This window comes from Chiloscyllium plagiosum, chromosome 27 (assembly GCF_004010195.1).
Source record: "Chiloscyllium plagiosum isolate BGI_BamShark_2017 chromosome 27, ASM401019v2, whole genome shotgun sequence".
NCBI lineage: Eukaryota > Metazoa > Chordata > Chondrichthyes > Orectolobiformes > Hemiscylliidae > Chiloscyllium > Chiloscyllium plagiosum.
The window spans coordinates 12,048,829-12,061,917 of record NC_057736.1 but is presented as its reverse complement, the minus strand read 5'-3'; the positions used below and the strand labels follow the sequence as shown (position 1 = coordinate 12,061,917).

At 40.8% G+C, this 13,089-nt stretch overlaps 1 protein-coding gene across 8 annotated transcripts in view; it reads right to left on the bottom strand.

The window, feature by feature from the left end:
- qkia (QKI, KH domain containing, RNA binding a) overlaps positions 1-13,089 on the bottom strand; it is a 109,402-nt gene that overhangs the window by 25,858 nt on the left and 70,455 nt on the right. For 5 of the 8 annotated variants that reach the window (XR_006315641.1, XR_006315642.1, XM_043717412.1 and 2 more), the window contains exon 4: positions 8,743-8,904. Coding sequence is in view for 5 of the 8 variants with exons in the window: in XM_043717412.1 (XP_043573347.1) it covers positions 8,743-8,904 (162 nt within the window). In the remaining 3 variants the exon portion in view is untranslated. The remainder of the gene's footprint in view (positions 1-8,742; positions 8,905-13,089) is intronic. The other 3 variants (XR_006315643.1, XM_043717413.1, XM_043717415.1) reach the window with 1 other exon arrangement.

The window sequence follows — 13,089 nt, the reverse complement described above, 5'->3', positions numbered from 1 at the left end:
ACAGAACAGACAAGGGTAAAAACTCCAAGTCTGTATAAAGTTGAAAGATATTAATGTTTTGGGTGTAATTTTCATCGGAACAAAATTAAAGCTTTGGCTTTCAAAATTCAACTCAGATCTGCACCTTAGTAAGTGTATAAAGTAACTGAAGAAAAATGACCTTTTTTGAAAAGATGGTCTGTGCACAACGCTAAGTAAAAAGGCACATTACTACAAGTAGTGCTGCATATACTGGAAATTTTAGATAACAGAAAATGTTGGAAATACCTGGCATCAAGAGAACATGTTTAACAATTATTCAACTAGAAAAAGTCGAGATGCAAAACTTTTAAGTCAGTACATGCAGGGAAAGGAGAGGAAATGTGACAGAATGGAAGGCAGGAGCAAAAAGAAAAGAATGAAGGTGTAAGGTATAAAAAGGCAAGGTGATTAATAAAATGTTGTTAGGAGGATTTAAATAGGATCAGCAAAATAATTACACTATCTGAAAAAAAATGGGACCAACAGTATTAAACTGATGTGGTTCTGTTCACGGAGCTGGGAATTTGTGTTGCAGACGTTTCGTCCCCTGTCTAGGTGACATCCTCAGTGCTTGGGAGCCTCCTGTGAAGCGCTTCTGTGATATTTCCTCCAGCATTTATAGTGGTTTGAATCTGCTGCTTCCAGTTGTCAGTTCCAGCTGTCCGTTGCAGTGGTCGGTATATCGGGTCCAGGTCGATGTGCTTATTGATTGAATCTGTGGATGAGTGCCATGCCTCTAGGAATTCCCTGGCTGTTCTCTGTTTGGCTTGTCCTATAATAGTAGTGTTGTCCCAGTCGAATTCATGTTGCTTGTCATCTGCGTGTGTGGCTACTAAGGATAGCTGGTCATGTCGTTTCGTGGCTAGTTGGTGTTCATGGATACAGCCAGACAGAATGGATTCAGGATGATCCTGGTAATGATTACAGACGCTCACAACAGACTTCACAAACACAGACAAGAAATTGCGCGCCAAAAATCATTAATTTCAAAAACCACCAATCAGGAATGGACCCGGACCATAGAACAGGCCGTCACCATAGGACAGAACAGGACCACACAACGCAAAAAAAACGGCACTAAAAGAAAAAATGGCCAAACCAACACACAACAGAGAGGACACCACAACACACACCTGGGTTAGAAACCTCTCCCACAGACAGCTCACAGATACGGGAAGAACAATACTGGCCAAGGGACTCAACTACAACCACAGGGACGCCAAGACAGCACTAGAATGCACACTCAGGAACAATGGACTGACAGAAGAGACAACAGTGTGACAAAGTATCGTACCTCTGATAACAAGGAAAAGACAAACAACCTCAACACCAAGGAGAGGGAAGCACTAAAATCACTAAGAAACGATAAGAACATAATCATATTACCAGCAGACAAAGGCAGAATGACGGTCATCCTGGACAAAGCAGAATACACCCATAAAGCGCAACTACTTGCAGAAACCAACACCTACCAAAAGAGGGAGTTTGACCCCACCCCACAGCTCACCAATAGGATAAACAACACTGAGGAACCTACAAAAAAAATGGACAGATAACCAGGTTTGGCCTACAAAGAATGAAACCTGAAAGCAACAACACCCCCAGATTCTATGGACTACCTAAAGTGCACAAACCAGACATCCCACTCAGACCCATAGTATCACTACCAGGGACACCATCACACAAACTGGCTAAAGAACTACAGCAGAAACTGAAACACCTGATCAGCGGATCCAGACACACTATACAATCAACACAGGAATTCTTGGACATCATCAGAAATATACACATAGACAAGGAAGAAACCATGGTCGCATTCGATGTAACGGCACTGTTCACATCTATCGACAAAACCCTAGCCAGAGAAACAATAGCCGACCTGCTGGACATACAGAACAGACAACAGGATGTTGAACCCATCAACAAAGACGGCATACTCAAATTACTGGACCTGTGCCTCACAACACACTTCACATTCAACAATCAAATATATGAACAAGTCAACGGCACACCCATGGGCTCACCCATCTCTGGACTCATAGCAGAAGCGGTAATGCAAAGATTAGAACAAACAGTCTTACCGCAAATTCAACCCAAACTCTGGGTCAGATATGTGGATGACATTTTAATCATTAAAAACACAGAAATAGAGAACACACACCGGATCATCATCAACGCCACACTCACAGGAATCCGATTCACTAGAGAGGAAGAAAAGGACAACCAACTCCCATTCCTAGACGTGATGGTACAGAGAACACCTAACGGAGAATTCACCACAAAGGTATACAGGAAAGTCTATGAGAAGATTTGTAGCTCGGGTGCTCGTTGTTGTGGTTCTGTTCGCCGAGCTGGGAATTTGTGTTGCAGACGTTTCGTCCCGTCTAGGTAACATCCTCAGTGCTTGGGAGCCTCCTGTGAAGCGCTTCTGTGATCTTTCCTCAGGCATTTGTAGTGGTTTGAATCTGCCGCTTCCGGTTGCGGCAACCGGAAGCGGCAGATTCAAACCACTATAAATGCTGGAGGAAACAACACAGAAGCGCTTCACAGGAGGCTCCCAAGCATTGAGGATGTCACCTCGACAGGGGACGAAACGTCTGCAACACAAATTCCCAGCTCGGCGAACAGAACCACAACAACGGTATACAGGAAAGCCACACACACAGACCAAGTCCTGAATATACAGGAAAGCCACACACACAGACCAAGTCCTGAACTACGAAAGCAACCACCCAAACACACAAAAGAGTTGCATCAAGACACTATACAAAAGGGCCACAACACATTGCAGTACACCAGAACTGCAAAAAAAGGAAGAACAACACCTATACATGTATTCGCCAAAAATGGATACCCGCGCAATTTCATCAACAGATGCCTAAAGGAAAAACAACAGAACGAGGACGTGCCGCACCCAAAGGACTAACCAACTACCATACATCAAGAGCATTTCCGAACTGACAGGCAGATTACTGTGACCACTAGGACTCATAACAGCACACAAACCAACACTCTCAGACAAGAACTCACCGGAACGAAGGACCTGATACCCAGCATGAGCAAAACCAATGTAGTGTACAAAATCCCATGCAAGAACTGCACAAACACTACATAGGACAAACAGGAAGACCGCTAACGATCCGCATCCATGAACACCAACTAGCCACGAAACGACACGACCAGCTATCCTTAATAGCCACACATGCAGATGACAAACAACATGAGTTCGACTGGGACAACACTACTATTATAGGACAAGCCAGAGAACAGCCAGGGAATTCCTAGAGGCATGGCACTCATCCACAGATTCAATCAATAAGCAGATCGACCTGGACCCAATATACCGACCACTGCAACGGACAGCTGGAACTGACAACTGGAAGCAGCAGATTCAAACCACTAAATGCTGGAGGAAATATCACAGAAGCGCTTCACAGGAGGCTCCCAAGCACTGAGGATGTCACCTAGACAGGGAACGAAACGTCTGCAACACAAATTCCCAACTCAGCGAACAGAACCACAACAACGAGCACCCGAGCTACAAATCTTCTCACAAACTTTGAGTATTAAACTGAATTCTGAACTCAGCTTCTCAATCTCAAACGTTGCAATGAGTAGGCTCGGAGAGGACAAACGTCAAGTACAGAAGGACTTCAGTAAATGAAGCTAAAATTAAAAAATTGCGCTTTAAATGCTTTTAGAAAAGTGGACTTTCAGAATTTGTAAGTTGTGCCACTAGTCCTCTTTGTTCATGTGATGAAACATGAAATATTGTCCCTTAATATCAGATCATAGAGTCTCCTCGACTCCTATTACACAGGATGATTTATTTATAATAGATCCAACAATGTTTGTGCAATTCTCTAGTTTTAAATTATGAGTCTTAACTTGCATTCTGCATTTCATTTAGATCTAACTTTTTTAAAAGAATGTATCACAACAAAAGCTAATTACATGCAGCATGATTGTAGCAGCCAGCCAACAGAAAGCAGTCACTGCTTAATGATCATCCTTTTGGTGTGCTGCTTCACAATGTCCCCCAAATTATTCAGTACTAACTACTCATTAGCATTAAACACACCAACCTACTCAAGGCAACTGTCAAATTCTTAGAGCATCCACCAGTTTGAGTTCTTCTCATGCAAGTATACTTTTAAAAAAAAAAATGTAAAATAGTGTCAACTACTCCCTCCACCAGCAGCCTCATGGCATTGGCACTCTAGCTCCAACTGGCTTCAGTTAAGAGGTTGGTTTGGAAAGACTCAAATTTAGTTACTAGTGGCTAAGGAACAGAATTTTAACAAAATAGCCCTTTTAAGACAGACATGCACATGAATAACCTTGGACAATCAGTGCCAGCCTGGGACTTTTTTAAAAAAAAAAATCATGTCCAATATCAATGCTTTGTTCCTTTACACACTTGGCATGGGAAACAATGATTTCAAAAATGCTCATTCATCACACCTGCAGCTACATTTTAGCATTCACTTCATAAAGTCAGCTTAAACTAAACACCCCATATAAATTCATTACATCAGTTGGCCAAATGCCATTGTGATATGGTGCAAAGGAGCCTAAAGACATCAGTACATCAAACATTGCATAAACCAAAAATTTCATGTTTCTTCCATTAGCATTTATGTAGAGTCTATGATCGGCATTGTCTCTAATCTCACTTTATTGCATACAAATTCTGATAAACAAGACTGAGTCACCAGATGTATCACTTGATATTTTGCCTTTCAAATTGGTTCACTATTGGTATCAACCATAGCTGGTGCATTACTCACTGGAGGGAGAACACAAATGTATCAAATTGACATCAACTTTACTACAAATTTAAAATCTAATTACTAGCCAAAACCTTTAACTTAAAATCTTTTTATTCATTTCTCAAACTCCAGTTGTTCAAATATACAGTTCTTTATATGTTCATGGAATGTGAGCAATGCTCAGCATGCTATTTTTTTACTGCCCATCCCCAATTAGAGTACAGTCAACGATTTTGCTGAGAATGTGGGGTCACATGTAGACCAAAGTAAAGATGGCAGATTTCCTTCCCAAAAAGGAAATTAGGGAATCAGATCGCTTTTTACAATCAATCAATACTGGCTGCATTGTCCCCATCAGGTTTCTTTATTAAAGTTGAATGTAAATTTCACCACCTGCCAAAGTGGGATTTAAAGATGGCTCCAGAAGATTAGGGCAATATCACAGTTATACCTCCCTTGAATTAATCCACTAAAACATTCAGTCACAAAGATGTTTGGGGCATTGATCGTATCAAATTTTTGTAGGCAGTTCTGATCTCTAACTCAGATAGTGAGATAGGAGCATGTCAGCCATAAAGAAAAGTCTTAATCAAATTTCTTGGAATTCTCGAGGCACAGCAGTAGTGTCCTGCCTCTGGGCCAAAGGCCTGGGTCCAAGTATGCTCTATAGTTGTCATGGACAGATTAAAACTTATTGATGAAGATGGTCATTTTCTCCTGCAGACTGTTCAGAATTCAAATTTAAACAAAACAATTTTATACTTTGCTCAACAACAGTTGAGATTGCCATAAAAACCAATCAAGTATTTATAGAACTGCTGTCGGAGCACAAAATTAAATCTGAACTACAAAAAGTTCAATGTACTTCAGAAATTTCAAGATTCTATTTTGTTTTATGTTTGCATTCAATTGAATGAACTAAAGCTCATGGAAACAAGTTTCAGAACTTAGTGCTTTGCCCATCAGCAGTTTCCACTAATTTAGTATTTGTAATATTTCAAATTATGTATTAAAGGAATTGTCCTCACTTAAATGTTTGACCTCATGGGATAATTCTCTCCTTGTAAATGAAAGTTGAATGAATCATCACTATTCACCATTGTTTCAATCCAAGTGTACAGGATATTGGCCATACGTGCTGTTGAATGTACAATCCAGAAACTGAAATTTCAATACATGCCAGTCACTATTTGCATTAACCACAAATATGCTGTGCTATTTACAGGACATGAGGACTCCATTTAATATTGATTTCAACTGACATTACAGTCCATTCTTCAGTCTGCAACTTGGAGTATCCTTTTCACAAAGTTAACCTAAAGCAAATACATACAAGTCACTTAAATTGTATACATACAGATGCCAAAAGAAATCTTGACCAAAAGTCAGGATGATTTTCTAATGTTTAGCTCAGAAATAACAAGTGAAAAATTCAACAGACCATTTCATGCTGGTGAATACAGATAGCTTCATCCAGAGGCTCACTGACATTACCCAGTATGGTGACTAAACATCTGAAACTGAACCTTCCAGCTCAGTGAGCAAACCTACATCCAGAACCTTAACCTGAGCTATAAATCTTCTCAAAACTCACTATGTCAATGTTAATACAAACCTACCTATCTTGAGGAAAAAATGCAAGGTAGATTAGCTTAAATTTCGTTTGACTGATTAACTCCCATTAGCAAATCTAGATTTCCCAAATCAGTGCATCCATAAAGGAGCTTTTCAATTAACCAGTATCAATATTTGCAAACATTAATCCAAACTTTCACTAATCATATGGATTTCAAAAAGGCACAGTTAAATGTTTGTTGTTGTAACCAAGGGCAAATTAAGTTAAGTTATGACAATTTGATATGAAAAGTCCATGGATAAACCAGGAATCTGCAGCAACACTTTTCCTAGCTGAATGTATCGAGAGATGGTTAGGATTTAAACCAAATCTATCCTCCACTTATAATTCAAGTGGAGTATTCAAGAGAGTTGAAGAGAAAATAGTTAGTGCTATAAAGAGATCACTTAAGTTTTATTTTTCAAACCTTTAGTGATTTGCTGAGCATAAGATAAATGCAGTCATGCTTGCGGTCTCTTCAGACTCCACCTCCAAGACTCACCAGATTAAGCAGATACAGTCCTTTCTAATGGCATAATATTCACTTCTCCCATGATGTTACTTTCCAAAAGCGTAAGGGAAAATCAAATTTACATTTCAAGCCGAGCAAAAGGCCAATTACTTCACAAAATAACATTTCAGAAACTAACAAGCACTTAACAATTTTAAACGAGATTTACAGAAAACACTTTCAACTTTTAATGTGAAGCTTGCATTATTCTTGCATCATACATTTGGTGCAACCATGCAACACTTCAGGATCAAAATTCAGGGACCCTCTACTGGCCAATTTTCACACAAGGGTTACCTCCATTTCTGTGAATATTGAAGGTTTCTTTTTCTTTAAGCTCTATTTGCACTGATAACCATATTTAAATGCATGCACTCTGTTTATTTGGATCCAGAAATCTGGTAAAAGTATTTTGCATCTTATTGCAATACTAATGGCCAAAGTCCTACCTCAAAGCTAGAATAGACATTGAAGAATTAACTATTTGCCCTTTAAATAATGAGCTTGTACATGAGAACAAACCAAATATTTAGAAATCATTGACTATTTCCATAATACTTCACTACTCTAGATTCTGTCTGGTCAGGGTTTTGGATTAGATTAGAATTAGAATTAGATTACTTACAGTGTGGAAACAGGCCCTTCGGCCCAACAAGTCCACACCGACCCGCCGAAGCGCAACCCACCCATACCCCTACATTTACCCCTTACCTAACACTACGGGCAATTTAGCATGGCCAATTCACCTGACCTGCACATCTTTGTGACTGTGGGAGGAAACCGGAGCACCCGGAGGAAACCCACGCAGACACGGGGAGAATGTGCAAACTCCACACAGTCAGTCGCCTGAGGCGGGAATTGAACCCGGGTCTCGGGCGCTGTGAGGCAGCAGTACTAACCACTGTGCCACCGTGCCGCCCACACGGTTAACTGAGCAGAGGGGTATGGAATAGAAAGCATGCAATCTGTGCACAAGTTCTATAGCTGTATGTAGCAAAAGCCCACAAATGCCTGGAATGGGTTTAAAACCTCTTCACTAGTTGCAATCATACCTAGCACAAAATGAAAATGGCTGTGGTGGTTGGAAGTCAATAATTTCAGTCCCCAGCCACAAACATGAGTGTTTTTCCAGGGTAGGGTCATAGACCCAACCATCTTCAGCTATTCGATGACCTTTCATCCACAAGTGAGAAGTGGAGATATTTACTGGTGATTGCACCATGTTCAGCACCATGTGTGACACAGGTACTAAAGAGGTCCATGTCCAAATGCAGCAAATCGAGACAACAACCAGACTTCGGCTGACAACTATGAATGTTGCTTGCAAGTAATCTCCATCAAGAGAGACCATAACTGCTTCCCCTTGACATTCAATGGCATGACAACAGCAGAGTGTTATTGGAGGAGAAAAAACACATTAGACAAAAGGTTACTTAAAGTCAGTGTGTGTGTATGGCCAAAGGGTAGTTAGGTAAGTGAATACCAGACCAGATCAGGCACTAAGATTTGGGCAACAAACACGATAAATGCCATGAAGGTGGTGAGCCACTGTCTTGAACTGCTGCAATCCTGGAAGGGAGACCTAGCAACAGTTGAGGTATTTTTACAGGCCATTTGCATGATCATTCAACTTTTAACACTTGTTTGGCAATTATACTGTAGTAGTTTGAGTTCTCTCAAACACTGAAGACACCTTCTACTATTTCATTTAAAACATCTGTAAAAGATTATACCTTTAAAGGGAAACAGATTTAATTCCTAACATTGGAAGCAGCATTAACAGGATGCTAATCATTAGCTTAAAAACTCCTATAGTAACTTACAGCAGGAACCAGTAGCTTCTTAACCTCTTCAACAGCTCTTCTTAACTTCAATTCTGCTCGGTCTTGTGTGTCTTCAACTGTTATTAACACATGGAGCTCTTCATTGAGATGTTCCCAGTTTGGTTTGCCTCGGTTCTGTTCTTCCTGTGAAGACAAGAAAGCCTACATAGAATTATATAGAATCAACACCAGGGGCATGCCATTTGGCCCAGTTGGCCTATGACAGTGTTCATGCTCTGCACAGATTCTTGCTCTCAATGACCTTTCACACCTGTCCATATCTCTTCTACCTTGCATATACTTCAAGAAAAAAGCAATTATGACAAGGCAAGTTGATATGGTTCTTACTTACACACAGGCATATACAGGCAAAGTTAAAATGTAAAACCACAGTGGAAATGCATCTATGGCAATAACTAGAGTAGTTCTTTTCATTAAAAAAAGCAAAATTTTACGGTGCTAAAATTAAGTCAAAAGTAATGCTCACTCGCTTAGAAAGTGTTTACCCACTTCATTAGGATATATTGCTCTGGAACCAATAACTGAATGAACAACAAAAGCAAAAAGACAGCTGAAACAAAAACGGATGAGATGAGAACATTCAACCATCACCTTTCACAGTAGTAAAGGGAAAAAAGTCTTATGATCCTACCCCACCAGCTACCTGATAAAGGTGCAGCACTCCAAAAGCTTGTACTTCCAAACAAACCTGTTGGACTATAACCTGATGCTGTGATTTAAAAAAAAAATTAAAACATTGAAGTTTTAATGAAGTAAATGATTCCTACTCGACTAACTGGAACATAAACCTCAACGTCAACGAACTGAAGAACACCTGGAAATTTAGACAGTAACCAGGTGCTTGGGAACTCCTGGGTTTGATCAATAAGGCAAATGACTGAAATCTTGCAACAACTTTATTATGTTAGCATGTACACAAATCACTTTGTAACCAGCTCAGGCATTAATGTTGTGAAATAAAAGTTTGAAGTATCACAACTGGAAAGCATTTTACAGGAACTAGGCAGACATTCATGTTAGTACATTGACAAAGCATATTACTTTTTTGCTCCAAAATTCTCTCAAATAGAGAAATTTGAAAACAAACCAGCTTCAAAAGGATATCTTCCATGGCAAAGGAATACTCTTGTTTAGCTGAGGAATATGTTGCAATCCAATACTTGAACTTGGAAGGCCTTGTATCTGACAATGCTTGTTTGTTCCAAGGTGTTACATGCTTGTTGTAAACAGTTCACTTCATGATGTGCATGTGAAGTGACATACAACCTACAACTGAAAGCTGGGATAAGGCTGGATGGCAACTTGCCAGCTAGCACAGACAGTGGGCCGAATGCTCTTCTTTCCGCTACAAACGGCTATAATCCCAAGTAAAAATGGGACAACTGTGTTAATTTAAGGGTGCAGTGTTCTCAAGTTACTCCCTTCTCTCCATTCCTAAAAGATTCCTTTACGCAAACAACTTGCAAGTGCAGAGTTTTCAGTAACAAACTACACCAACTTCCTAAATAAGGAATATTAAAGCATAGCAAAAACACAAAATAGGGAAAAAAAAAACTGGAGTTGGTGCACTTCTCCAGTGTCTTTGCACAATCCTTCAAAAATCAGTCAGGTGATCCAGTGGTGATTTTCTCTCCCAAACTAATATGCCGAAAAGGTGCTAACAAGCTCCCCTGGGTAGGACGTCATTCAAATATCTAGCACTAGACTCCTAAGCAATTCTTTATTCTGGAATTAGTCACGAAAGGTTTTTAAATTCAGAGAGTAGGGTGTAATTTATTGCCCATCCCTAATTGCAAAGACAGCAATTAAGAGTCAGAGAAGGACAACACTTTATAAAAAAATACTTTATGATGCTTACCCTGCGTAGTGCTGACCCACAGGTGTTAGAATCATAGAATCCCTACGCAGTGTGGGAACAGGCCTGTCAGCCCAAAAAGTCCATATCGACCCAGCGTCCATAATCCTTAGTTTTCAAATAGCGATGGAAAAGGATAGACCAGATCTAAAAGGTGAAGTTCAAACTGGAGAAAGGCCAATTTTAACTGTATTAGGCAAGAACTTTCAAAGGCTGATCGTGGGCAAATGTTCACAGGTGAACGGATGTCTGGAAAATAGGAAGCCTTCAGAAAGGAGATAACAAGAATCCAGAGAAAGTATATTCCAATCAGGATGAAAAGGGAAGGCTGGTAGGTATAGGGAATGCTGGATGACTAAAGAAATTGAGGATTTGGTTAAGAAATAGGAAACGTATGTCAGGTATAGATAGGATAGACTGAGTGAATCCTTAGAAGAGTATAAAGGCAGTAGGAGTATACTTGAGAGAAATCAGGAGGGCAAAAAAAAAGGGGACATGAGAAAGCCTTGGCAAATAGAATTAAGGAGAATCCAAAGGGTTTTTACAAATACATTAAGGACAAAAAGGATAATTGCGGAGAGAATAGGGCCCCACAAAAATCAGCCTTTGTGTGGAGCTGCTGAAAATGGGGAGACACTAAAGGAGTATTTCGCATCAGTATTTGCTGTGGAAAAAGGACATGGAAGATATAGAATGTAGGGAAATGGATAGTAACATCTTGGAAAATGTCCATAATACCTAGGTGGCGGTGCTGGATGTCCCGAAACGCATAGAAGTTGATAAATCCCTAATACCTGATCAGGTGTACCCTAGAACTCTTGTGGGAAGCTAGAGAAGTGATTGCTGGGCCTCTTAAAGAGGTATTTGTATCATCAATAGTCACAGCTAAGGTGCTAGAAGACTGGAGGTTGGCTAACATGATGCCACTGTTTAAGAAAGGTAGTAAGGACAAGCCAGGGAACTATAGACCAGTGAGCCTGACGTTGGTGGAAGGAATCCTGAGGGACAGGATGTACATGTATTTAGAAATACAGAGACTGATTAGGGATAGGCAGCATGGGTTTGTGCGTGGGAAATCATGTCTCTCAAACTTGATTGAGTTTTTGGAAGAAGCAACTAAGAGGACTGATGAGGGCAGAGCAGTAGATGTGATCTATATGGACGTCAGTAAGGCGTTCGACAAGGTTCCCCATGGGATACTGGTTAGTAAGGTTGGATCTCATGGAATACAGGGAGAACTAACCATTTGGATACAGAATTGGCTCAAAAGTAGAAGACAGAGGGTGGTGGAGGGTTGTTTTTCAGACTGGAGGCCTGTGGCCAGTGGAGTGCCACAAAGATCAGTGCTGGGTCCACTACTTTTCATCATTTATATAAACGATTTGGATGCAAGCATAAGAGGTATAGTTAGTAAGTTTGCTGAGGACTCCAAAATTGAAGGTGTGGTAGACAGCAAAGTAGGTTACTTCAGATTACAAAGGGATTTTGATTAGATGGGCCAACGGGGTGAAAAGTGGCAGATGGAGTTTAATTTAGGTAAACGTGAGGTGCTGCATTTTAGGAAATCAAAGCTTAGCAGGACTTATACACTTAATGGTAAGGTCCGAGGGAGCGTTGCTGAACACAGAGACCTTGGAGTGCAGTTTCATAGAGTGAAGGCAGCATTTGGTATGCTTTCCTTTATTGGTCAGAGTATGAGTACAGGAGTTGGGAAGGCATGTTGTAGCTGTACAGGACACTGGTTAGGCCACTGTTGGAATAGTATGTGTAATTCTGGTCTTTTTCCTATCAGAAGGATGTCGTGAAACTTGAAAGGGTTCAAAAAAGATTTGCAAGGATGTTGCCAGGGTTGGAGGATTTGAGCTATAGGGAGGGGTTGAATAGGCTGGAGCTGTTTTCCCTGGAGTGTCGAAGGCTGACAGGTGATCTTAGAGAGGTTTATAAAGTCATGAGGGGCATGAATAGACTAAGTCTTTCCCCTGGCGTGGGGGGCACACGGCAGGGGGAGTCCAGATCTGGAGGGCATAAGTTTATGGTGGGGGGGGGGGGGGAGAAGATATAAAAGAGATCTAAGGGGTAACGTTTTCATGCAGAGAGTGGTACATGTATGGAATGAATTGCCAGAGGAAGTGGAGGCTAGTACAATTGCAACATTTAAAAGGCATCTGGATGGGCATGACTGGGAAGGGTTTGGAGGGATGTGTGCTGGGTGCTGGCAGGTGGGACTAGATTAGGTTGGGATATTTGGTTGGCATGGACGAGTTGGACCAAAAAGGGTCTGCTTTCGTGCTTAATATCTCTAGGACTATGACCCTCTGAAGAGTAACCCACCCAGACTCATTCCCCTACGCCTGACTAATGCACCTAACCTACACATTCCTGAACATTATGGACAGTTAAGCATGGCCAATTCACCTAACCTGCACATTTTGGATTGTGGGAAGAAACCGGAGCACCTGGAGGAAACCCAC